At 44.4% G+C, this 27,803-nt stretch overlaps 1 protein-coding gene across 2 annotated transcripts in view; it reads right to left on the minus strand.

Moving 5' to 3' along the window:
* The window catches only part of HERC3 (HECT and RLD domain containing E3 ubiquitin protein ligase 3), a 119,466-nt gene that overhangs the window by 23,822 nt on the left and 67,841 nt on the right, over positions 1 to 27,803 (minus strand). Inside the window, exons 10-18 of one of the 2 annotated variants that reach the window (XM_075351175.1) lie at positions 22,313 to 22,437; positions 19,520 to 19,579; positions 8,170 to 8,281; positions 6,067 to 6,256; positions 5,401 to 5,564; positions 4,827 to 4,940; positions 4,403 to 4,426; positions 3,076 to 3,165; positions 2,556 to 2,726 (exon numbers count right to left, since the gene is read on the minus strand). In XM_075351175.1, coding sequence (XP_075207290.1) covers positions 2,556 to 2,726; positions 3,076 to 3,165; positions 4,403 to 4,426; positions 4,827 to 4,940; positions 5,401 to 5,564; positions 6,067 to 6,256; positions 8,170 to 8,281; positions 19,520 to 19,579; positions 22,313 to 22,437 — 1,050 coding nt within the window. Of the gene's footprint in view, positions 1 to 2,555; positions 2,727 to 3,075; positions 3,166 to 4,402; positions 4,427 to 4,826; positions 4,941 to 5,400; positions 5,565 to 6,066; positions 6,257 to 8,169; positions 8,308 to 19,519; positions 19,580 to 22,312; positions 22,438 to 27,803 lie in introns of those variants that run through there. The other variant, XM_075351182.1, reaches the window with a different exon arrangement.

Below are 27,803 nucleotides of genomic sequence, written 5' to 3' on the forward strand. Positions count from 1 at the left end.
TAGAAAGAAAAGAGATTGAGCAAAGACGATATCTCAGATCAGCCTCAGCTAATCTTATATAAGGATACACGGCATCAGAGCAGATACTATAGTATACCATGGAAGGGGTTAAATAAATCAGAATGAATGCCAAGAAAATATCAAAATGCCTAATCAAGTATAACGGAATACTAGCCATTATCATACGAATATGCTTGTCGTAGCAAAGATATGTTGGCACGGGTCATGGGTGTGCCACCGCAGAGACCACCAACGATCTCAGGAACAAAAGGTGCTGAGGTCCCTCGTGAATTTCTAACTGCACAGCGCCACTACAATGACTAATACTGTAGAAAATGCATAAGAAGCTGCTTTGCTCCACAGAAAGCAGCAACAATGTCAGTCTGGCAACCAGCAAAAGATACCGTATCATAAAGCAATGACCGCTCAATTACACCTGTATGAGGGGAACGCCATCTAAAGGCTGTCACCAGGTTTCTGCTATCCCATCTGAAAGCAGCATAATGTAGGGAACAAGACCCTGATTCCAGAGATGCATCACTTACTGAGCTATTCGGTGTCATTTTGTTAACCCCTTCACCCTCAGGCAATTTTACGTTTTTTGTTTTTTTCCTACCCCTCTTCCAAGAGCCATAACTTTTTCATTTTTTCCAACAATATAGTCATATGAGACTTGTTTTGTTTGTGGGACGAGTTGTACTTTAGACTGACACCATTTATACTGCCACATACTGTACTGGCAAATGGGAAAAAAAATTCCAACAGCAGTGAAATTACAAAAAAAAGCGCATTTGCACGATTATATTTTATTCTCCAAGTTTACTACATAGTAAAAAACTGACCTGACCGTATGATTCTCCAGGTCAGTACAAATATGCAGACACCAAACATGTAGTTTTATGGGGATTTTGTGTTTTGGTTTTTTTAATTTATGTGATGAAAAAAAAATCCCTGATGTTTGTGTAAATTATTTTCTGAGACTCGTAAGGTTTTTATTTTTCGGGATCTGGGGATCAGGGACTGCTTATTTTTTTGAGCACAAAACGGAAATTTTTACAAATACCATTTTGGGGTAGATAAATGTTTTCATTGCCCATTATTGCAATGTTGTGGTGACCATAAAACGTGGCGTTTTGATTTTTTTTCTCATGCCACAGTTTACTGATATTTTGTTCGATGCGCCATACCAAATGTTTTTAATTTTAGAGGTTGGTTTGTTTTTTAATGGGGCAAAAGGGTGACCTTGTGCTTTTTTTTTAAAAAAAAAAAAAAATACAAAAAAAAAAACTTTTCGGATTTTTAAAAACTTTTTCTTCACTTTTAATTAAATTTACTAGTCTCTTAGGGGACTTGAAGCTGCATTCGATCACGTGTGCTGTATTGAGAGGTGCATCAGCGCTGCCCTGTACAACAGAATCCTACTAACTTCCTATGCACTCCAGCTTGCAGCTGATTGTCATGATAACCCATCACGGGGGCCACCGATGGGAGCAAAGAATGGCGAGGGTTAAATCCCGCTGTCCGAGATTGACACCGGGATTTAACTAGTTAACAGCTGCAGTTGGATCTCCGATTCATCCACAGCTGTGAGAGGCACATGTCGGCTGATCAGATCACAACTGCCATCTCCTAGCTCAGTAATGGGAACGTTCTCACTGAATACACATTTTACCGCAGAATTGAGAATTCTGATTATTACTGATCAATTCTGGCAGAAAGAGAAGAAAATTTGTCTAAGAAATATTACTGAGTGGCTTATTTTCATGTATACTATTAAGTTATGAAATAAAAATTAAAAAACAACAGTTACGCTTCAACCCCTTCACCAACAGGCAATTTTTAGGTTTTTTTTCCACCCTTCTTTTAAAAGCCATGACTTTTTTATTTTACCGTAAGTTAACTATTTTGCGGGACGAGTTGTACTTTTGAATGACACCACTGAGTGCCAGATATTGTATTGGAAAACGTGTAAAACAAATTCCAAGTGTGATGAAATTGCAAAAAAAAGTGCAAATGCACAATTGTATTTTTTTTTTTTTAATTTAGCGTGTTCGCTATATGGTAAAACCGACCTGCCATTATGATTCCCCACGTCGGTACTAGTTTGTAGATACCAAACATGTATACTTTTACTTTTATCTAAATTCTGAAATTTGTGAAAATAAAAAAAGAAATTTAAAAAAATGCGCTTTTGTCACCATTTTCTGAGACCCGTAGCGTTCTCATTTTTAGGGATCTTGGGCTCCGAGATGGCTTATTTTTTGCGTCTTTTATTTTTTCATATATTAAAGTATTTATTTTTCTTGCCAATCAGTGGTGTGTGCTCATAAATATGCTCGAAAATCTGTCATCAGGGTTACTAGTCCTCTAATGATAATCTCCTGCTGATAAAACAATATTATGATCAACTCTACAGCAAGCAGCCCAGTAAGTGACACTGCTAGAAGCAGGGTCTGTGCCCCTACATTATGCTGCCCTAGGTTTAGGTTGCCACATTCTCTTTAAAGAAATAACCAGAATCAATTCTCCTCATTCTCACTTCCAGCTCTCCATACCTTAAGTGGCTTTTTCAAGTCTATGTCAGAGTGAATACTGAGCTCTCTCAAGGCATCAGACACCAGGCTTGTTCTCCGCACATGCAGGACCAGATAAGGATTTTTGGCCAGCATGGGCTCCAGAGACAGCAGCATAAAGACATTTTGCAGGTTAGCTCCATTTATTGCTACCTAGAAAAAGAAAGAAAAACTATTTTGCACCCGGAGACAGATTTAGGACAACCTAGTGCAATGTTAAAGTACAGGAATTATTCCTGATAACTAAATAGGAAGCAATATATTGTTTAGTTCCTTTAAAAGTAGCAATTAGTTGTTCTAGATTAGAGGGTTTTGGTGCAGTTTATTATGTGAATAAAATCTGAGTAATTGGAGATTCAATGTGCCAGAGAAAATGAAAATATATCGTATAACGTGAATTAATACTAATGTTACATGGTTATGGTGAAATGAAACCCAATTTCCAGGCTGCATGAAATGAACATGCACGCTACATTGTACAGTACCTTCCCCCATTATGTACCTGCATCTGGAGCTCAGCATCTGTCTGTAACATTTTGGTTTTGGCTTGAGCATCGAACACAAATGGATAAGAGCAGATTGTCACCGAATCCTGACAGTAAAAAAAGGAGTATGTGATAAAAGCCATGTCACTGGGTTATATTAAACACATAGAATGATTAAAAGGGGTAGATCCATCATTAGAGTATTAAGAACATTAAGTACACAACCCTTACGGCTCAAGAAATTGGGGCCCTGAAATAACCTTATTGGAAAACTGAGGTGAACACGCACAAGACGACTGGAGTAAGTCGAGTACAGTGCAATTGTACAGAAAATGAAAGTAACAGTGGCATTTCAGGGCGGCCCTTAGGAACATGGAAGGTACCATAATTTATCAGAAAGTTATCACCTTTAATACTGATAATCCTAGTATAGAAAGATATGACCTAACGCTTTAATACAAGAAACCACCAGTTGACAAGTGTTAATCAATTCACAAAACCCTGATCCACCAACCACACCAGAATTCCAGAGTCAATGGATGTAGACCCTGCGAACTGTCTCCAACCTACCGCCATCTCCAGCACTTCTTAGGATTTGTAGGCCCTACACTATGAAATCGATGTGGCCCACTGCAGGCACGTCGTCACATCAGGTCTACTGGGAAGTTCAAAGGAATCCTGCCCGGCAGCTACAGAATATTGACTTTGGCCACTGGACCATGGTACTGAGAATCAATTCACTCACCTCTACTCGTCAACATAATGCATACAATGGAATGGGTTCAATTCATCAAGACCGATGTTATTCTCACTGATCTTGATGAGAAAAAGTGCTGGAGTTAGGCATTCCCCTTCAAGGAGTGTCAGCCAAGTGACAAAGTTTTCTGCGGTAGTGAATGCCACCACTCAGCATGAATTTTGATGAGCAGCGGTCACAACGTTCCTGTTCGACCACCACTCCACCTACTTTGTCAAACCAATGAAGGAAAACATACAAACATAAAACAAACCCACAAATGGCATACAGATTCCATGCAGACCTTAGAAATGGACACAAGTTTCATACGGATCAAAATATGGATGAAAAATATTTTTTTCTGGATAGAAAACGGACAATTTTGCATACACATATGTGAACTTGTACTAAACCTTGCAGAAACAGAACATGCATTGAGAACAAAGCCACACAAGCATAATGCTAAAAAAAATCTGGAAAATCAGAACAATGAAAATGGCTACAATTAAAGCGTAAAATAGAATAATTTGTTAAAAAGCAGCAGGATCCGGGGTGGGGGAGAATTTTGCGATGTAAAAAACAAAAATACTTGAGCATGCAAAACTTACCTGCATAATTGTAGGACGAACTTTCTATAAAGAAAGAAGAAAGCAGACAATTATAATGTTAACAGTTTGATTTCAAAGATTTAGATCTCAAGAGCTAATAATGTCTTGAGGATAGCTTAGTCAGGGTCATCAAGTTGGACTATGTAGAAGGAATCACCGTTCAAGCCTTGAAGGTTAATCTGTCAGATGCCAATGATTACATCCTTTAGATGCTAGCATGCAGTAGCATTAGCGCTTTAATTCAATGTGGACTAACTGGATAAAGCTTGTGCTATGCAGTTAGCACCACACCAGCAAGACAAATGTGTCTAGTGGAAGAAACCAATGATGATTTCTAATGACAGCATGTAGAGGTCTTGAAAACCGTAAGGAGTACGGAAACGTGCAGAACCCAGAAAACCAGGGTAAAAATGATCATACATACCAGACCTGCCTCGTTAAGAAACCACATGAGGTAATCTTCTTGTATGTTCACCAAGCTGGAAATCTCAGGAATGTAGAATTTATCATGCTCCACATGCTGAGCCTTCACATTTACCTAGGAGGGGGGGGGGAGGGGGAAGACCTGACATGTAACAAATCAAGCTGAAGAAAAGTAGGCAGACGTCATAGGTATGAGCTTGTGGTTAGGACGTGTAAACCCTCCATAGATATTAGGCCAACATTGGACAAACCCACCAAAATGGACAGGTTCGGCCAACAGTCTAATGTTTATGCCCGTCAGATTGCAGACTGCTGAACCCCTTGTTCTCCTGGAGATAACCCTCTGGTAGACATGTCTGTTGGTACAGGAGTGCTCGGCCTATGAGCGTTCCAGCATTAGGGAAACACGGCCCCGATAGCTGTTGGCTAAACAATCGGAAAAAACATCATTGACGGCGTACTGTCGTACTGCCTTAACAATAATGTAAAGGTCTAAAGAAAGGACTGTACATGGTCTGTCACAATTATTAGGCAACATATACAAGGTTACGCAAACTATCAGGCGTGATAATCACCTTGTGCAGCTTTTCCAGAAGCCTGAGAGCAGCAGTGATATAGCTGGTAAACAGCACAGGGATCAGCAAAGTCTTACGTCCATTCAGTAAATAGACCACGGCTCCTTTATACAGGTCAATTAATCTGAAGAAGTAGTTTGGGCAGATCTGACACCACCAATTGTCTGCAGAGAAAATATATCAACATAGGACTAGTGTCTATACACGTATGCCCATGTTACCTAACAGTGGACAACAAGTACACCAACCACCACAATTATTCAAAAAAACCATCACATAGGCCCACATTTATAAAGTAGATACACCAGTTGTCTGGTCTTAAACCAAGTCCCAAAAAGTTAAAAATTTACAGGGGGAAAAAAAAAAAAAAAATTGCAAAAAGTTGGCAAATTGCAAAAAAAAAAAAAAAAAAAACTTTTTCCCACCATTCTCTTAACCATGAGGCATGGCAATAACTATTAGGTTCAGGAGGCATGATGCCACAGAAGATCAAAAAATTGGCACAAATTGGCCACTGCTCTTAGGAGGTATAGATTTCATTTTCTGACTTTAGGAAATAAAAATTGTGCACAAAATGCAATACATGGAGTGCACTTTTTGATCAATCTTACATGATGTACAGTAAGATACAGTATTTTAAGTAATGTGATATAAATGCCATTGTACCCAGCACTTTGCTTGGATTGGTATCCAGCCGTAGAATAGCCATGGCTAGTGGGAGAGTCAGGGTAATGTAATACTTGGAGTCCTGGAGCAGAGGGAATTCAGGGAGAATGAGGTAAATCCGCATGGCTTCCACATCTGGCGGAGAGCTGGGCAACTGAGGTATCAGGAAACTTTCAAAGCCCTTGAGGATCTGGCAAAAAGAAAAATTCAGGTTAGTTGCATTAGAGGAAAGATTTTAATAAAATCTCATTTGTAGTAAAAGCCTCCACTGGGCTTTTATTGCCCTTTTCAGCATTTTTGACAGCAGAAGTAGCGCGGTTTGTAGCACTTTTATGTGTGTCTATTCTCTAGTGAGAGATCAGAAAGATACGGTAAATTAGAGAAAGACCCAGACGCCAAATCTTTATTTATTATAATAGGAGCAAAAAGGCTCAGTCTGACAGGATTGTCAGGGGTGCGGAGTTTCAGGGATCCTATACCTTGAAGAACTTGAGGACAGCCTCTGTTGTGATAAATTGGGACTATTGTATTAACTACAACAGGTGTCCTCAACCTGTGGCTCGAAAGCCACATGTGGCTCATGAGCCCGTGATGTGTAACGTGCAGCTGTCTGACAGCTAGGTGCATTAGCACTAAATCTTGCAAACAGCTATGAAGAGCAGGTCTTGAGATGGTGACATTTGTGAGTAGCCCTGCACAGAAGAGAAGATCTGAAAGGAGCCCCTGAATATTGTTGTACTGCCTCGGTGTGGTGATTTCTGTGGAAAAGCTTTGGCTGTCATTATACTGGTAATGGGGTCTCTGGGTATCACTACTGTGAGGGATGGGATCTAAATGTGGCTCACAACCCTCTCTCAGAGCTAAATGTGGCTCGTGACCCTCTCTCAGAGCTGAATGTAATTTTGACCTTCAGAGCCGAATATGATTTTGACCCTCTCTCAGAGCTGAATGTGGGTCACAACCCTCTCTCAGAGCTAAATGTGGCTCACAACTCTCTCTGAGCTAAATGTGGCGCACAACCCTCTCTCCGAGCTGAATGTCGCTCACAACTCTCTCACAGCTAAATGTGGCTCACAACTCTCTCTGAGCTAAATGTGGCGCACAACCCTCTCTCACAGCTAAATGTGGCTCACAACCCTCTCTCAGAGCTGAATGTGGCTCGTGACCCTCTCTCAGAGCTGAATGTGATTTTGATCTTCAGAGCTGAATGTGATTTTGACCCTCTCTCAGAGCTGAATGTGGATTGTGACCCTTTCTTAGACCTGACTGTGGCTCTTAAAAAGGTAAAAAAGATTGGGGACCACTAAACTAGACAAATCCAGGATTGTTATGTGGGAGGAGAGTAACCCATCCAGCGCATAACTATTTCTTGGCAAGAAATAAAACTTTCTCATGTGGTGTTGCCATATTTTTTCCTCAAATGTGCCGAATAGTCAAAGTTTGGGGTCAATCAGAATGGGGATGGATATTAAGGAAGATAAAAAGGAGAACCCAGCTTGCCAGAATGAGAAAATAATTGGACAGGTCGACATCATGGGGCAAAAGTCTGAATCTAAAGTGTGACAGTGTAAGCACTACGAGGAGAGTAATCTACCCTCAATGGGAATACAAAGGATTGGTCCTTTACTGATAAGAAAGCAGATTCTATGGCAACAGAAAAAAAAATTCTAATTTAACTATCATCTTACAATCTTGGAAATTCATTCTCTCTTAGAACTCCTTAAATTAGGTGTCCAACCAAGCAAAATACACCCCGCTCTGCACGGAGGAGGGACAAAACCCCTCAAATAGCTGTCTGTATATAGATGTCTCTTTCCTTGTTTGAATAAACATCCTTGGATGAAGTTGCGTAACTTAAAGATTCGGACATTAACTTTTTAAAAGGTACAGTAGTTTCTTGCAAATCAGCGCTGTGAGGACAACTCGATTATATACACCATCTGAGATCAATTACACAAATCAAAATACCAATTTAGGGGTCCGAAAGTTAGAAAATCATACCCAAGGTGCAGTAGGCCCTGATGATGTCCCAGGTGATGAATTGAGCCAGTGTTGTACAAATTGCTAAAAGTTAAATCTATATGTGGCAAGTTAAATTTTTACCTGCTCTAATAGCCTCGAGTGGTGGGCGTTCATCAGTTTCTCAAACAGCACTTTAATAGACAGCATGTCAAGTCCTGGGATCTTGGGACTTGTCCTAAAATGCTCATCATTTCTGTAAGTATTGAACAGGATACGTTGCTTCACAAAGCAGAAAATGGGAGACAGTCCTTAGACAGATATATACAATTAAATCATTTCTAAACAGAGATATTGTAAATTACTAGAGGATTTACTGAAGGAATCTTGTTATAAATGGTAGAGGTGATCAATTATATTATACAGTGGAAATAAAAAAAAAAAAATCTACACACCCCTGTTAAAACGCTTAAAACTTAGCGGTTCCAGTAGGACTTTTGTAACATTTCTTAGTTGTCTTGTAAGATTTTTTTGGACCATGGATTATGCTGTAAAATGCAACTATCTCCTTAATGAGAGCAATCAGTCAGAAAAAGGGGTGCAAAATATTTTTCAAAAGGCATTATTTATATATTGTGGGTTCATGTGCCAAATTTAATCCACTTCTTGATGACCGTCTTCACAGCATTCCGCGCGCGCGTGCGTGTGTATTAGATAGAATGCAATGCTGTGAAGGCTGTCATCAGGAAGTGGATTGAATGTGGCACAACAGTGATGTTACCTAGAACGGAGAGTCCCTCAAAAGTTGACAAAAGGCAAAAAGAGAATTGGGCCAAGAGGCCTGCAACAACATTGAAGGAGCTGCAGGAATTTCTGGCAAGTACTGCATATGAACCAATTCTACATGTCTGGCCTGTAGAAGCCGGTGGCAACACGGAAATCTTTTCTTATCAAGTAAAATATCCCATTCCAGCTATGTTTTGACAAAACCTAAAGCCAAAAGCATGTAGGAAAACAAGTTATAGACAAAAGGTTCAACCTTGGTCTCAGACTATTATTACTAAAGGTATGTTTGATGCAAAGACAAAACTGCACATCAAAAAAGACCACCATACTCACAGTGAAGAATGGTGGATGCAGCATTATGCTTTGGGGCTATTTTTCAACAGCTGAAACTGAAGCTTTTGTCAAGGTAGAGTGCATTATGAATAGTTCTAAATAGCAGTCAATGCTGCATCAAAATCTTCAAGCCTCTGCTAAAAAGCTGAAGATTTCAGTACAACACTGACCAAAAGCATACCAGTTAACGGAAAATGAATCAAGAAAATGTCCCAAAATGAAATAACTAACCAATTCACTGATAAAATATTGAGGGTCTAACTGTATTAAAATGTAAGCTTTACAAGGTATTTGTTGAAATTAACAAGCAAAATAAAACTGAAAAAATAATAAACCTACGTATAACTATAGTACAGTATTGTAAAGAGTAAAATATCCGAACTCCAAACTCATAGGTAAAATAATCCTCTCTCTTCAAGGTGGAATATCAGTGTAATAGTGCACTCAAACTATATAAGGTTTGTAAAAATATCAATTTAAAATATTGCACATTAACTAAGTTTGTTCAAAATTACCTTTCTCCGTCTGTCTGATGGGTATGGAGGTATCAGACATTAAAGGGGTGTTTCACCCATATTCATTATTGGCCACATCGATATTATGTTGAGAAGCAATGTTTCTCTTAAACATTTTGTGTTGCCAATAGTGCCTGTGGGCGGCGCTATTGTTCTCCACTCACCCCCTTCGCATGACCCCTGGGCTCTGTGACCTCTGGGATCCGGTGAGGTCACGTAAAGTGAGGCAGGACCCGATCTTATTTCACCGCTCGTCACAGCCTATTATCTCCCTGCTCCCTCCTCCTTCACTGCAGAGTGCCGCAAGCAGGAGACACGCTGGGCTGTGATGAGTGGTGAAACTCCACCCAGAGCCCAGTGACTCGCGTAGACTGGGGCCAGCCACGGTGATGTCAGGTCAAAAGGAAGTTGACGTGACATCACCGGTTCCCCAAGGTCATGCAGCCCAGGGGTTAGGCGATGGGGAAGAGTGGTCCGTAATAGCGCCGCTCACAGGCACTATTGGCAACACAAGGTATTTGAGAGAAACCTTGTTTCTCAATATAATATCGATGAGGCCAATAATTAATATGGATGAACCACTTCTTTAACGTGTTTAAAGATTATTTGAGAGCAGGGGGTATATTACTGTTCCAATGCATTGCCAATGACCGTTTTTCCAATATTGTCAGTTATTCTCTTACCAACTTAAAATCAATATATGCACAGTATCATCAATTGGAGGGGCTTTAGTACTTTAAGTCCATCAAAGAAAATGGACCTTTTCCCTCTTCATGTTAACCCTCTTCTGCCAAATGCATTATCATTAGAAATTGAGGAAGATGGACTTCCTCAACCTAGTTTCACATTTTCTTGAATGTCATTATTTTTGTGGAATTTCACCCATTTTAACTTATGTGCAAACAAATTCACATCTTTATTCCAATCAAATTCATTAAAACCTGTTGTAGGGACAAGTGTTAGTCCCTTTATCAGATTTACATCATCACTAGTGATCACACGTGATGAGAGATTAATGATGCTGGAATTATGTGTAGTTTGAACAGATTCATTAGGTTGCATGGGAGTATAGAAAAAAAAAAAAAGGCCCAAAATAGGAATACATTGTGCCCAAATATAATAATTTATTAAATATCTGAGCGATTAGTACATTGATTTAAACAAGGATATATTAAAAGCATAGTGATAAATTAGTACGGAGGACACAACAGGAATATACCAGACCATTAAAAAAGAGAATTTTGTTTACTTACCGTAAATTCTTTTTCTTATAGTTCCGTATTGGGAGACCCAGACCATGGGTGTTTAGCTTCTGCCTCCGGAGGACACACAAAGTACTACACTTAAAAGTGTAGCTCCTCCCTCTGAGCTTAAACACCCCCTGGTGAGCCAGTCCCAGCCAGTTTAGTGCAAAAGCTGAAGGAGAATAGCCACCCACAAGTAGAACAGAGCAAGAACCGGAACAACCGGAGACGCTGTCCACGACAACAGCCGGTGATAACACGCGGAACAAGAAATTGCCAACAGGCAACAGGGAGGGAGCTGGGTCTCCCAATACGGAACTATAAGAAAAAGAATTTACGGTAAGTAAACAAAATTCTCTTTTTCTTTATCGTTCCTTTGGGAGACCCAGACCATGGGACGTTCCAAAGCAGTCCCTGGGTGGGAAATAAACAGGAAAACTAAGAAGAAGGCAGAACCTAACTTCACAAGCGGGCGACAGCCGCCTGAAGGATGCGTCTGCCCAAGCTCGCATCTGCCGAAGCATGAGCATGCACTTGGTAGTGCTTCGAGAAGGTATGCAGGCTAGTCCAAGTGGCAGCCTGACAGACTTGATGAGCCGTAGCCTGGTGCCTAAAAGCCCAAGAGGCACTGACAGCTCTGGTCGAGTGTGCCTTGATCCCCGGCGGGGGAGGCACCCGAGTACTCTGGTAGGCGTCCGAAATGGTCGATCTAATCCAACGGGCTAAGGTCGGCTTAGAAGCAGAGAGTCCCTTGCGCTGCCCTGTGGTTAGAACAAAAAGAGAGGTGCACCTCCTGAGCGCAGCGGTGCGAGATACATAGATCCGGAGAGCACGCACCAGATCTAGAGTATGCAGCGCTTTTTCAAAGCGATGAACAGGGGCCGGACAGAAGGAAGGTAAGGTAATGTCCTGGTTAAGGTGGAAGGGAGAGACCACCTTAGGAAGAAAGTCCGGAGTCGGACGGAGAACCACCTTGTGTTGATGAAAAACTAAAAAAGGTGACTCCGAGGAGAGCGCAGCCAAATCAGAGACTCTCCTGAGAGAAGTTATGGCAACTAGAAAGGCCACTTTCTGAGAAAGACGATACAAAGAAACCTCCCTAAGAGGCTCAAAGGGGGGTTTCTGCAATACCGTGAGGACCAAGTTAAGGTCCCAGGGATCCAAGGGCCGCCGATAAGGCGGAATGATGTGAGACGCGCCTTGCATGAAGGTGCGGACCTGAGCCAGCCGGGCGAGACGCCGCTGGAACAGCACTGATAGAGCGGAGACTTGTCCCTTGAGAGAGTTGAGGGACAGTCCTAGCTGCAGACCGGACTGTAGAAAAGACAGAAGGGTCGGCAAAGAGAATGGCCAAGGAGGATGGCCGGTAGAGCGACACCAAGACAGGAAAATTTTCCAAGTCCTGTGATAGATCTTAGCGGAGGAAGACTTACGGGCCCGAGTCATAGTGGAAATGACTTCAGGAGGAATACCAGAAGCCGTCAAAATCCAGGACTCAAGAGCCACGCCATCAATTTGAGGGCCGCAGAATTCGGGCGGAAAAACGGACCTTGCAAGAGTAGGTCTGGACGGTCCGGGAGATGCCACGGCATCTCTACGGACAGTTGGAGCAGGTCCGGATACCAAGCTCGCCTGGGCCAGTCCGGTGCAATGAGGATGACTCGACGGCCCTCCATTCTGATCTTGCGCAGGACTCTGGGCAAGAGAGCTAGAGGGGGAAACACGTAGGACAGACGAAACTGGGACCAGTCTTGAACCAGAGCGTCCGCGGCGAAGGCCTGAGGATCGTGGGAGCGAGCCACGTAAACAGGAACTTTGTTGTTGTGACGGGATGCCATTAGGTCCACGTCCGTAGTGCCCCATTTGCGGCAGATTGACTGAAACATTGCCGGGTGCAGGGACCACTCGCCACCGTCCACGCTTTGACGGCTGAGATAATCTGCCTCCCAGTTTTCCACGCCTGGGATGTGGACTGCGGATATGGTGGACCTGGAGTCCTCCGCCCATTGAAGGATGCGTTGTACCTCCATCATTGCCAGGCGGCTGAGTGTCCCGCCTTGGTGATTGATGTAGGCAACCGCTGTCGCGTTGTCTGACTGGACTCGAATGTGCCTGCCCGCCAACATGTGGTGAAAAGCTAGGAGAGGTAGAAGCACGGCTCTGGTTTCCAGCACATTGATTGAAAGGGCTGACTCAGACGGAGTCCAAGTGCCCTGCGCTCTGTGGTGGAGATATACCGCTCCCCAGCCGGATAGACTGGCATCCGTGGTGAGAATGAACCAAGAAAGGGGGCCAGGAAGGAGAGCCCTTGGGACAGGGAGAGAGGCCGAAGCCACCACTGAAGAGAGCTCCTGGTCCGTGGCGACAGAGCCACTAACCTGTGTAAGGAGGAAGGCTGCTTGTCCCAACAGCGGAGAATGTCCAGCTGCAGGGGGCGCAGGTGGAACTGGGCAAAGGGAACAGCCTCCATGGACGCCACCATGTGACCCAGCACCTGCATCAGGCGCCTGAGGGTATAACGGTGGGGCCTCAGCAGAGAGCGCACCGCTAGCTGGATAGACTGCTGTTTGATTAAGGGCAACTTCACAAGTGCCGGAAAAGTCTCGAACTGCATCCCTAGGTACGTGAGACTCTGGGTCGGAGTCAGAGTGGATTTGGGAAGATTGACAAGCCACCCGAATTGGGCTAGAGTGGCGAGAGTGAGCGAGACACTCCGCTGACAGTCTACGCTGGATGGAGCCTTGACTAGAAGGTCGTCCAGGTAAGGAAGCACTGCCAACCCCTGGAGGTGCAGAACCGCAATCACTGCTGCCATGACCTTGGTGAATACCCGAGGGGCCGTGGCTAACCCAAAGGGGAGAGCCACGAACGGGAAATGATCCTCTCCTATTGCAAAACGTAACCAACGCTGGTGTGAAACTGCAATTGGCACATGTAGATAGGCATCTCTGATGTCGATGGACGCCAGGAAAGCCCCTTGGGTCATTGAGGCAATGATTGATCGCAGAGACTTCATGCGAAAATGCCGCACCCGAACATGCTTGTTGAGAAGCTTGAGATCCAGGATGGGCCGGAAGGTACCGTCCTTTTTGGGAACTAGGAAGAGGTTTGAGTAAAAACCTCTGAATCGTTCCCGAGCGGGAACTGGTACAATTACTCCATTTGTCTGCAGGGATGCCACGGCCTGTGAGAAGGCGGCGGCCTTGGAGCAGGGGGGAGTTGAGAGAAAAAATCTTTTTGCGGGCTGGAAGAGAATTCTATCCTGTAGCCGTGAGATATGATATCTCTCACCCACTGATCGGAGAGTTGTTTTAACCAAGCGTCGCCAAAGTGGGAGAGCCTGCCACCGACTAAGGACGTTGCTGGAGTGGGCAGAGAGTCATGAAGAGGCTGCCTTAGTGGCAGAACCTCCAGCGGTCTTCTGCGGACGCGCTTTTGGGCGCCAGTTGGATTTCTGATCCTTAGCTGAATTGGCGGACAAGGCGGAGGGCTTAGAGGACGACCAGTTGGAGGAACGAAAGGAACGAAACCTCGCCTGATTTCTATCCTGGGCGGGTTTCCTGGTCTTGGTTTGTGGCATGGAAGTACTCTTCCCGCCAGTAGCTTCTTTAATAATTTCATCCAGCTGTTCACCGAACAGCCGGGAACCAGCAAAAGGGAGCCCAGCAAGAAACTTCTTTGAAGAAGCATCTGCCTTCCACTCTCGAAGCCACAAGATCCTGCGGATAACGAGGGAATTAGCCGAAGCCACTGCAGTGCGGTGAGAAGCCTCTAGCATGGCAGACATGGCATAAGATGAAAAAGCTGAAGCTTGAGAAGTTAAGGCAACCATCTCAGACATAGATTCCTTGGTGAGGGAATGCATCTCCTCTAGAGAAGCAGAGATGGCTTTGAGAGCCCACACTGCTGCAAAAGTCGGGGAAAACGCGGCCCCCGCCGCTTCATACACAGATTTGGCCAGAAGGTCAATCTGACGGTCAGTGGAATCCTTAAGTGAGGTGCCGTCAGCCACCGACACAACGGTCCGGGTTGAGAGCCTAGACACCAGGGGGTCTACCTTTGGTGAGTGAGACCACTCCTTGACCACCTCAGGTGGAATGGGAAAACGGTCATCAGAACCACGCTTTGGAAAGCGTTTGTCAGGACAGGCCCTGGGTTTGGTCACAGCGGTCTGAAAACTGGAGTGGTTAAAGAACACACTCTTTACTCTCTTAGGCGAGGTAAACTGGTGTTTTTCTGCCAGAGAGGGTTGCTCCTCTGATACTGGCGGATTGAGATCCAGTACAGAATTAATAGAAGCAATCAAGTCACTAAGATCTGAGCCACCCTCGGAAAGATCGATGGGGTACATGGAGTTATCCTCCGAGCCCCCCGTAAGGGCATCCTCCTCATCTTGCGAGTTAGCTCTTGAATCAGAGCCGCGGGATGAGGAGGGGGAGGAAACCCTACGCCTTCTCTTAGGAGGACGGGGTCTGGGACCTGATGATGAATCCTCTGTGAGCTCCGATGGACGGAGGTCAGAGGATAGGGATCCTAAATGGCCCTTAGCAAGAGCATTAGGGGCACCCTGTGAGGGCTGATGCATATTCATCAAGGTCCTGGACAGAAGTCCCATGGACTCAGCAAAAGACTGGGATATAGACCTAGAGAAGGACTCTACCCAGGCCGGGGGTTCAGCCACAGGTGCAGAGGCAGCCGGAGAGACCACTGGGGGTGAGACTCCAGGCTGTGGCACCGCCAAGTTAGAGCAGGCATCACAATGTGGATAGGTGCTCGGCTCAGGAAGCAGGAGCTTACATGCAGCGCATATAGTATAAAGCTTTGGAGCCTTGCTCCTCGTGTGAGACATGCTGCTGGAGTGGGGGCTCTGCAAGAGAATGAACCCCAGGGAGAATATACAGAGGTCCACAACCAGAGACCGGCTGTGGCTTACCAGACCGCTGGAAGCGGTGTTGTGTGCCCTCCAGATCCCGAAGCCCGGACCCCAATGCACCACACCTCAGCAGGGATGCAGAGTGCAGAAAGGCCAGCGCCGAGTGAACTCTGCCTGAGAAATGGCCGCCGGAGCGAAGAGAGGGGGCGGGACTTGGGGGCGTTCCTGTAGGAGAGCAGGAACTGGAGGGCCATAGAGACCTGTAGGGGAGGCGACCAGCCCCAGCAGTGGGGAGTGACCCTCCCCTGTGCAGGACGGCCGCCGGGAGGAGCCGTGCCTGTCCCTCTGCATGAGTGACATGCGAGGGTAGTTAACAGAAACTAGGCCTCCGGCAAAGCCGGGGCCTAAATTTAAGCGGCGAGGCTGACGCGCAGGCACCATCGGCGCGGTTCTCGGGCGAAAGCTAGAGAACCCGCTGGAAATGCCAAAATAAATAAATAGATACATTCAGCATACTCTCCCCATACAATAAAGAACAGGGACCCCCAACACATAAACGTCTCAGGTACTTAGCTGCTGAGACGCAGGGCCAGGTCCCTGGGGATGAGTGCTCCGGTCCAGCAGAATCCTCAAGGGGCTCTGGATGGAGACCGGTCGCCTGCCAGGCATGGAGACCGTGCTGGCTCCCACTTCAATCCAGGGCCCAGGAGGGATTGTGAAGGAGCACGGCATGTAAGGCTCCAGCCTTGGAAATCAACCTTACAACACCGCCGACACAGTGGGATGAGAAGGGACATGCCGGGGGGCCAGACGTGGACCCGCATTTCTTCAATCTCTTTCCAAAAAGTAAAAAATCATATGAGAATGCATGTGTGGATGTATGCCTCCTGAACACAAAGCGAAAAACTGGCTGGGACTGGCTCACCAGGGGATGTATAAGCTCAGAGGGAGGAGCTACACTTTTAGGTGTAGTACTTTGTGTGTCCTCCGGAGGCAGAAGCTAAACACCCATGGTCTGGGTCTCCCAAAGGAACGAAAAAGAAAAGTTTGTATTAACAGCATATGCCATATAGTAGACACTATAAACTTATTTAGAGAAAGTGTAATGCCCCCTGATGAAGAAGGGCGAAACGTGTGTTGGAGCAATGGGGACATGCAGACTATCAGCCTCAATTGTAAGTTTACATATATAGCCTTTGATTATTGTGACACCTATTTAACCCATGGGACACCTTCCCTAAATAAGTTCACAGTGTCTACTATATGGCATATGGTGTTAATACAAACCTTTTAATGGTCTGGTATATTCCTGTTGGGTCCTCCTAATTAATTTATAGCACCAAACGTTTAATATATCTTTGGTTAAATTAATTTAATGTACTAATTTCTCTGATTTTTTTTAAATTATTATATTTGGACATAATATACTCCTGTTTTTGGGCCTTTTTTCTATGCCCTAGTTTTCATACGCGAGAGACAGGTTTATTTTACAGATGATTTTGGAGGAAATTATACACTACAATACTATGCTCACTTATAAGTTTATTATATTTTCCATTTCTATTTTGCTCGTATATTTTAATTAATACTAAGTAAAGGTTACGTTTTAATATATTTAGACACTATATATTTAATAGGTGAATCTACCGTAAGCACAAATGAACAAAGTTTTGGAGACCAGACCTGAATCCAAAGTATTAGTTTAAGGCAACATGTTCAGTATTTCTTGAGTTATTTAGTTCAGTATTTGGAAGACAAAACCAGAAGTGGGTAAAAAAAAAAAATAAATAAAAAAATGCAGAAGTGGTGCCTGTGTTTCTATTATACTTTTCCTAAGGGCGTGCATATTTGTAACCATACTTCAGTTCTTTATTTTTCTTTCACCCCCAGAAAAAATTTAATTTATTTTACTTTTTGATTGACTTGTACAGAATATAGGTGACATTACAGGTGGAGTCCGGCAATTACTGTATTGTTATTATTCTTCAGCTCTCCCAGCCTTCAGTGACATGTGCTCACGCACATACAGATCGGATCTAGTGACTACAAATTGGTGGAACCACAAAACAACCTGGATAAAAGATATGGTCTTTCTGCTCCTCACTATATAAATATTCCACGATAATATGGAGTTACAGGAGTAAAATCCATCGTACACAACTGGTTACAGAAACCTTCAAACTACTTCTGTAAAAAAAGGTCATCTCTATTAGAAATAGACTGGGTAGAAATTTCTTTACACAAGGAACTAAAATTTAATTGGTTTGAAACCTTGGAATCTTATCACCAATACTACCACACAATGTGCAAAACTATATAAGAAAAATGTTTCCGCTGTGGTACCAAGAAAGAATTGTAGCAGGGGATGCCCCTTTGATATCAATCTGGTTAAGGTCAATTGGTGGTGGTGGGGTCCGCACGCTCTAAGTTAATTCTGTTTGATGGAAGAAAGATGCTCAACATCCACCATGATCCCCATCTGTGAATATTTGAGACAAGAAAAAATAGTTTTCAGCCTACCGTAATGCCTGTAATATGAATTCAATTGTGATGCACGGATAACACCAAGATTGGGGTTCCCAGGATGGAGCAACAGCAAAAATAGTAGATAGATTCCAACACCAGTTAGGATACCATCCAAAAATTATGTAAAAAATAGAAAATTCTTTATTGGATCTTCATGTTAAAAATATGAACACACAAATTAAAAAGTCCATAAATAACACCTGACGGATTTATATGAGTACTGCGGGCGTCACACGGGACGATAAATCGTGCTATCGCATAAGCGATTGCACCCGCCCCCGTCGTTTGTGCGTCACGGGCAATTTGTTGCCCGTGGCGCACAAACTCGTTTACCCCCATCACACGTACTTACCTGCCAAACAACCTCGCTGTGGGCGGCGAACATCCTCTTCCTGAAGGGGGAGGGACGTTCAGCGTCACAACAACGTCACACAGCCGCCGGCCAACAGAAGCGGAGGGGCGGATATGAGCGGGACGTAAACATCCCGCCCACCTCCTTCCTTCCACATTGCCGGCGGGACGCAGGTAAGCTGTGTTCGTCGTTCCCATGGTGTCACACAGAGCGACGTGTGCTGCCATGGGAACGACAAACAACCGGAGCACAGAAGGAGGAACGACTTTTTGAAAATGAACGACGTGTCAAGGAGCAACGATAAAGGTGAGTATTTTTGCTCGTTCACAGTCGTTCCGAGGTGTCACACGGTACGATATGTTTGCCGATGCCGGATGTGCGTCACTAACGACGTGACCCCGACGACATATCGCCCGATATATTGTAACGTGTGACGCCCGCATAAGGATCTTATCTTTAGATCGTTATCGTTATTTATGGACTTTTAAATTGTGTGTTCATATTTTTAACATGAAGATCCAATAAAGAATTTTCTATTTTTTACATAATTTTTGTATGGTATCCTAATTGGTGTTGGAATCTATCTACTATTTTTGCTGTTATATGAGAAAGCAACAATTCCTAAAACTACTTTATTGGTTTGGATAGAGGGATCTTTCAGTTACTTAACGGTCAATGTAAGATAAAATATGGGGGATTAGGCGAGAGGAGAGAAACAATGGAATTCTACTATTTGTGTATGCATATTTCTTTTTTTTGGACGGTTTCATATGATTGAAAACTACAAACAATAAATAGCATTATGTAACAAACATTCATTTGATAATCAATACTACTTGGCAGGGAGTGGTAAATCAAGGCTTACTTTTTATCCAGGAAACTCCCATTCCAGCAAGCCGAGGAGGACAAGGTCTGAACGACGCCACTGTTACATATATGAGAGGACAGATTAGTCATTTAGCAGAGGTCTGGTCACAGCACCTTTCTACACAATCCATAATTATCCTAAAACTGTTGCAGATTAACCCCTCTACCTCTGGGCGATTTTCCGTTTCCCTCCTTCCAAGAGCCGTAACTTTTTTTATTTTCTGTCAATTTTGCCATATTAGGCTATGTGCCCACGCTGCGGATTTCGCGCGGATTTTGCGCGGATTTTGCCGCGGATTTCCCGAAAATCTGCAGCAGCAGCACTTCCAAGCCATTTCAATGGCATTTTGGAAATGCTGTGTCCATGCTGCGGATTTTTCCGCTGCGGATTTGCCGCGGATTTTGATCCGGAAAAATCTGCAGCATGTCAATTGTTTGGTGCGGATTTTTCGTTTTGAATGGGGAAAAAAAAAAAAAAATCCGCGGCAAATCCGCGGGTGCGGATTTGCCGCGAAAGTCGCGGATTTTCAGGCAGAAAAATCCGCAGGTACCTTCTACCGTGGACACATAGCCTAAGGGTTTATTTTTTTGCGGGACAAGTTATACTTTTGAACCATTAGTTTTACTATATAGTTTACTGGAAAACGTGAAAAAAAATCCAAGTGCAGTGAAATAGAATTAAAAAGTGCAATTGCACGATTGTTTTTAGGATATTTTATTCACCATGTTCACTATATGGTAAAACTAATGTTTTGGCATGATGCCTCAGGTCGGTATGACTTCATAGATACCAAACATGTATACTTTTATCTAAAGGATTAAAAAAAAAATTCTGAAGTTTGTACAAAAAAGAATGGCGCTGTTGGCGCCATTTTATGAGACCCATAGTGTTCTCATTTTTTGAGATCTGGGACTCAGTTAGGGCTTATTTTTGGCTCCCCACGGCCATTTAAATCGTGCTGTCAAAATGTGACAGAACGATCTAAGTGGTAAGCAGGCGCAGGTGGATCGCACATCCACCCATGCCTGTTAGCTCCACATGTAAGCTAATAAAATCAGTAGACATATGCAGGGATCACCATTACATCCTTGGTCGTAAAGGGGTTGTCCAGTACTCACTAATTGATGAAGATTAAATGCAATATGTGAGCCTTGGCAGGCAGGGTTCTCTCTCCTCCTGTACCACTCTGTGCCTTGTACAGTGGAACCTCGCTTAACGAGTAACCCACTTAACGAGAATTTCGCTTAACAAGCAAAGCTTTCTGTAAATTTGTAACCCAGTTTACGAGAAAGCTTTGCTGTCACCGCACAAACTTCCGGTTCCGTACATCCACCGCGGTCTGGCGTGCGCGCGCACACACACACACACACACACACACACACACACACACACACACTATTATGCTCACCTTACCGTCCGTTCCACCGCCGGCCTCATGGTTCTTGTAGTCTGCCGACTCATTGCGACGTCCTCACAGCGAACTATAAGACCCAGGAGGCCAGCGATGGAACGGAAGGTAAGGTGGGCATAGTATGTGTACCTTCAGTTCCATCGCCGGCCTCCTGGGTCCTGTAGTTTGCCGCTCCACTCCAGGCTGTGCATCGGCAACCATAGCGACGAAGCAGGAAGTTCCCCTGTCAGACGCTACTCAAAGGCAGAGCACTGGCCAATCAGAGGCAAGCAACTCCTGCCTTTGACGTCAGCGCTCTGACAGCGGAAGTTCCTCCCTCGTCGTTATGGTAACCCGATACACAGCCCGTACTGGTGAACAGCAAGTGCCAGGAGACCAGCGATGGAACGGAAGGTAAGGTGAGCATAATATGTGCGTGTGTGCTTGTGCGTGTGTGGAATGACAATAGGGGACCTGAATGGGACATTTAACAAGTTGTGGAACAAATTGTCTGCATTGCAATGATTTCCTATGGGAAATCTTGCTTTGCTAAACGAGTAACTTTGTTAACAAGCACAGTCCCAGAACGGATTGTTCTCGTTAACCAAGGTTCTACTGTATTATTCATGGGTATTGTATTTGTTTATATTATGTGTATCCCTATTCACATGTAAAGCACCATGCAATAAATGGCGCTATAATAATAAATAATATTACTCAGTAGCAAGCACTAAGTAATGTACAGAGCCACTGTGTTCTGCCCTGTATATCAGAAGGAAGAGTACTGCCTTTACATGCCATAGGTAGCTACCTGATAAGTCAAACCCAAATAAAGCCTTGAAACATGGATATGGATATCCGGCAAAGTTAAACACACCACATTTTTAGAGTGTTTGTGCTCCTTATAGATACAAAAGTATGGTTCTGGTTCTCTGAGAGAAGGAGAACAAATGCTTTCCAAGAGTAGCTTCATAGACATCTCACTCTCGGTGGTTATGTCTAGTCATTTTTAAAAGCTCTCAAACACACAATGCAAACTACATACATTAATAAAAAGCTTTTTAGACCTGACCAGGCTGGTGTACTTGCTTTGAAAATACACATCAGAATCCTGATATAATCCTAAAATGAGGATGAGCAGAAAACATCTTCCAGGAATATATAGCCATTTGAACTTGAATTTCCAAAGTAATTACACCAAGCTCTTGGGAACGGCTAACCGAAAAAAAAGAAAATAACTGCCTTCTTTCATCCCTCTCCTGGAAATGCGCAACTACACTGAAAACCGAGTTACCATTCAACATGTACAAGGTATATGATTATTTCTGATCACATACAATGCACTAAAACATATACAAATAAGGAGAGAATGATACAGAATATTATTTCAGTGTGCATACTTGATTGTATTTGAATTACTATTATCAATCACTTTCTGCCTCCACGTATCAATCGTCTCATCGTTTATCAGACTGGTGGAATTCCCATCTTTGCAGGAGCGGAAATCAACTGCAGCTTCAGGGCTCTGGAAGACAGTGACAGCAATGGAGAATATTACACAATTTATGGAAAGCAGTGATTTGTCTGCATCTCAGAAGAGGAGGACAATAATTCGGAAGACTGATGACACGTATGTTCGATCCGCATCAATGTCTTACATAAGCAGGCTTTACACTCGTGAGCGATAGCACCCGCGCCCACGTCGATGGCGCGCCACGGGGTGATCGCTGCCGTAGCGAACAATATCGCTAGGCAGCGTCACACGCAATTACCTCTTCACCGACGTCGCTGTGGCCTCCGAACAATCTCTCCTTTAAGGGGGCGGTTCGTTTGGCGTCACAGCGGCGTCACTAAGCGGCCGCCCAATAGAAACGGAGGGGCGGAGATGAGCAGCCGGACCATCTCGCCCACCTCCTTCCTTCCTTCCTTATTGCCGGCGGCCGCAGGTACGATATTGTTCCTCGTTCCTGCTGTGTCACACACAGCGATGTGTGCTGCCGCAGGAACGACAAACAACCTGCGTTCCAAACGAGGAACGATTTTTTAAAAATGAACGACGTGTACACGACGAACGATTTGACACCCTTTTGCGATCGTTACTGATCGCAAAAAGGTGTCCCACACAACGACATCGCTAACGAGGCCGGATGTGCGTCACCAACACCGTGACCCCGACGATATCTCATTAGCGATATCATTGTGTGAAAATGGGCCTTAAGAGACACTATGCGATTTCTTTATGGTGGCTTCATTAATATGTTGTGCACTACAAAGGGAAAAAAATACTCAACGCCGGTCTGATATATTTGTAGCTTCGTAAACTGACACCAATAAAGAGTTAAAAAAGAATTTTCATTTTAAATAGCCTTTACGCAACATGCTCATATTCAAATATAATTAAAGCTCATTTTCACCACATAATAAAGGGTTAATGAAGTTTTCCAAAGATTTTGATATGCTAAAGCTTTAGGATCGGACTCACACTAACCTATGGAACCTACACCACCTACTAAAAGACGTAAGCTCCACACTAGTGAAATGCTGCACCGTGCCGAAATGGCACAGTGCAGTCCAGATCATTGGGAGATTGGTACAGAGCGCTGCTATATAGCAGTGCAGAATCACAGCCAATCTAAGAATATAAAAGTCCCCCATACACATTATAGTTAGCTGAACCACCTAATGTCTATGGAAGACCTCCAAACTACCCCAACCCCAATAGTAAATAAACAAAGGGCATTGGCACTTTAAATTAATAGGCCCAATTCTTTTGTTCTCAGGTGAAATAGGCCAGGGCTAAAGAGGTCTTGAAGCAACTTTCTCCACTCACATGAGTACACATGAACACTCAGCTGACTTTTGTGAACGGAGGAGTCAAGAAAGATGGCTATGTAGACGATAGACATTAAGGTGAATGGGCACCTTCAGCATTGGAAGACGGGAAATTCGTCTGGTGAGCCCTGACCTCTACTCTCGACGAGTCCATAGCAGTAGACTGCTCGGCTGATTTAAAGGACTCCCTCCCTCAATCCCCCCCCCCCCCCCCTTACCCCGAGAACGGGGAAAGTGGGCAGAATCTGCAACCTCCTCTGTCAGCTCCCTTATTCTCCACTCAAAGTGTCTGAAACTGGAACTCTGCAGGCCCGATGACGTCACTAGATCGCACGTGCTGTGTCCGCTTCAGACCGCGCGCGCACGCACACACACACACACACACACACACACACACTAAGCGGCCTGCTGAGGGACTGCGGCTAGTCGACTTTTTATTATGTCAGTAATTACTTCTGGAGGCTTTTTGGAACATCATAATGTATAAAGTGGGAAGATGGGGGGCATTATATTGTATATATGAGGCAGTGGGTGGCATCATACAAACACCAGCATCTTAATTGCACTTTTCTCATAATGGGTACAAAGCACATTATACTGTTTATAGCAGGGGTGTGGGGCCCTAACATAGTGTGTATAAAGAGGAATCATACATTGCTGGAGTCATCATACTAAAGGGACTCATGAAAGGATAATAGGGGTAACCTAATAAGTAAAACAATAAAGGACTTCAATAGGGGCACAATTATGGTGTACACATGTCCCCATCGATAAACGGTGGAAGTTATACCTTTCCAGGACTGCGCCCATGCATTGTGACCCTACCTGGCTACTCCTACTAATTTTTAAAACAGGGAAGGAGAGGGAGGAGAGGAATTAAGACTTTTGCTAAGAAGGTGAGAAATTATTTCTATTAATGGCCCCATTATGAGTCTATTAAAGGTAAGCTCATGCTTTAGTTCATGAGGTCTATTTGCTTCTCCATTTGACTACATACAGTTATGAGGCAGTACTTGTATGTCAAGAGTCACACAGTCTAGTGCTCAAATGCTCCCTCTGCCATGTCTCAGATGCATTTATTATTTATTTTACCTGTATAATGCATTGCATTTAATATGTAAAATTTTCCACCATATAGCATCTGGGGATGCTTCAGCAATTCCAGCCTTGCTGAAGCATCCCCAGATCATCACCGATCCTCCACCAAATTTCACAGTGGGTGCAAGACACTGTGGCTTCTACACTTCTCCAGGTCGCCGACTAACCATTAGACGACCAGGTGTTGGCCAATTTCTAGCCTTACTCTAGAAATTTTGCAGATTAAACTTTACGAAGGATGTATGAATCAAGCCGCATACAAGGTTATCCTGGAAAAACAGTTGCTTCCTTCTGCTCAGGCAATGTTCCCCAACTCTGAGGACTGGTTTTTCCAGCAGGACAATGTGCCATGCCACACACCTAGGTCAATCAATGTGTGGATGAAGGACCACCACATCAAAACCCTGTCATGGCCCTATTGAAACCCTCTGGAATGTAATCAAGAGGAAGATGGATCGTCACAAGGCAAACAAAGAAGAACTGCTTACATTTTTGCACCAGGAGTGGCATAAGGTCACCCAAAAGCAGTGTGAAAAACTGGTGGAAAGGAGCCAAGATGCATGAAAGCTGGGATTAGAAATCATGGTTATTCCACAAAATATTGATTTCTGAACTCTTCCTGAGTTAAAACATTATTAGTATTGTTTGTAAATGATTATGAACTTGTTTTATTGGCATTATTTGGGGTCTAAAAGCAATGCATTGTTTTGACCATTTCTCATTTTCAAAAAATAAATACAAAATTTGTTGCTTGGAAATTCGGAGACATGTCAGTAGTTTATAGAATATAGAATAAAAGAACAATTTACATTTTACTCAAAAATATACCTATAAAGAGAAAAAGCAGAAAAACTGACAATTTCGCAGTGGTCTCTTAATTTTTCCCAGAGATAGATAGGAGAAATGTGTATAATATATATATATATATATATAATATATATATATATATATATATATATATATATATATATATTATATATATAATATATATATATAATATATATAATATATATATATATATATATATATAATATATATAATATATATATATATATATATATATATATATATATATATATATGCACATATATATACTGTGAGACTGTGACCGGGGTTATCTATGACGGCCGGTATGTCTCGCCCCGGTTGTGCTCACTCCATGATAGAAAGTAAATCCACTCTAGGGTTAATGCCGTTTCCCTACAGGCTGAAGGAAGGGTTAAATGGAAACAGGAACAAGGGCAGGTGTGTCGGGTGTGAGGGAGTGAACACAACTCCCTGAGTTCTCTGCTGGAGAGGCACATGTATATTGGTGTGGATTTTTGTTTGGACATTAAACCGTGTGCTGTGAAACTTAATGCCTGGATCCCGTGTCTTCTGCTGCGCAGCCGACCGTGCTACCTCACATATGGTGGAGAATCGGCGGGCATCCCGGCCGGTGAGGTGTAGCTTCCTTTTCTGGTGACCCGGTAGCACATGTCCTGGATTCAAGCGGCTATACTACGGCCCAAACCCAGCGACGCCATGGAGGACATACTAAAGCATTTGGCTCAGGCTAATGCACAGCAGCAACAGACCAATGCACACCTGCTCCAATCCTTGAAATCGCAGGACCAAAGACACCAAGAACAGCTGGTTCAGGCCAATGCACGTCAGCAGCAAGCCTTACAATTGCAGGAACAAAGACATCAAGAACAGATGGTTCTCCTGGCCAAGTCGATCCGTGCTGGACCGGCAGCAACAACCCCGGGACCGGGTGATGACGGCAGCGTCCGGAAAGCGGTGAGACAAGCGTTGCAAAAGATGACCCCGGGGGATGATGTGGAAGCGTTCCTGGCGGTGTTTGAGCGGGTGGCCGAGCGGGAAAAGCTGCCGACCCCCCAGTGGGCTGAGGTATTGTCGCCCTATCTGACGGGGGAACCCCAAAAAGCGTACCTGGACCTCTGTCCCGAGGACGCCATTGACTACGTGACCCTAAAAGCCGAAATACTGGCACGGTTGGGGGTGAATACCTATGTACGGGCTCAGCGGGTAAATCAGTGGTTCTATGAGGAAGCCAAACCCGTACGCTCCCAGGCCTATGACTTGTTGCATCTTGTAAAAAAATGGTTGCAGCCTGACACTCTGAGCCCGGCGCAGATGGTGGAAAGGGTAGTAGTGGATCGTTTTGTGCGCACTTTACCCGTCACCGTTCAACGGTGGGTAGGACAGGGTGACCCGAGTACCCTGGACCAATTAGTGTCCCTGGTAGAGCGGCATGTGGCTACGCAGGACTTGATACGGGACACTGAGACTTTGCGTACCGCCCGTCGGTCCGGCCCCTCCAAGCCTAGGGCCAAGGACCCACCGCCGACAACGGTGCAGGAGTCCCCTACCGTCCCGCCTGAGGCCGCGGCCGCCAATCCTGAGGTCCGGAAGGTTCTGTACCCTAAACGACAACCCGTCAAGGGGGTTTCCGTCCCCGTTAGGTGTTGGCGGTGCCAGCGGGTGGGACATATGGAAGCCCAGTGTCCACTCACCACGGAGCCCATGGATTGTGGGGTTACCCGGCGGGGTTCAATGTATGCTCAGGTGGTGTGTACCGCTGACCTGGTCTCCCCAGAGACGGAGCCCCACTTGTGCCAAATACAGGTGAATGGATGTCCGGTTACAGGATTGTTGGATTCCGGAAGCTTAGTGACCCTTGTGCGATCCACCTTGAGGGCTAAAGTAAAGGCCACAGGACGTACCGTGGGGGTGGTTTGCATACATGGGGACCGCCGAGACTATCCCACGGGGATTGTCACCATCACAGCACCTTGCGGTCAGGTGCAACATGAGGTGGGACTTCTTAACACTCTTCCTTATGACGTGATCCTAGGAAGGGATCTGCCCTATTTTTGGACTTTATGGAAGGGACCCCCTAAGTCTCCTCAGATATTGGTCAGTCCGGGACCTGAGCCCTACAATCCTGAATCCGGG

Source organism: Anomaloglossus baeobatrachus, chromosome 1 (genome assembly GCF_048569485.1).
Source record: "Anomaloglossus baeobatrachus isolate aAnoBae1 chromosome 1, aAnoBae1.hap1, whole genome shotgun sequence".
Lineage (NCBI taxonomy): Eukaryota > Metazoa > Chordata > Amphibia > Anura > Aromobatidae > Anomaloglossus > Anomaloglossus baeobatrachus.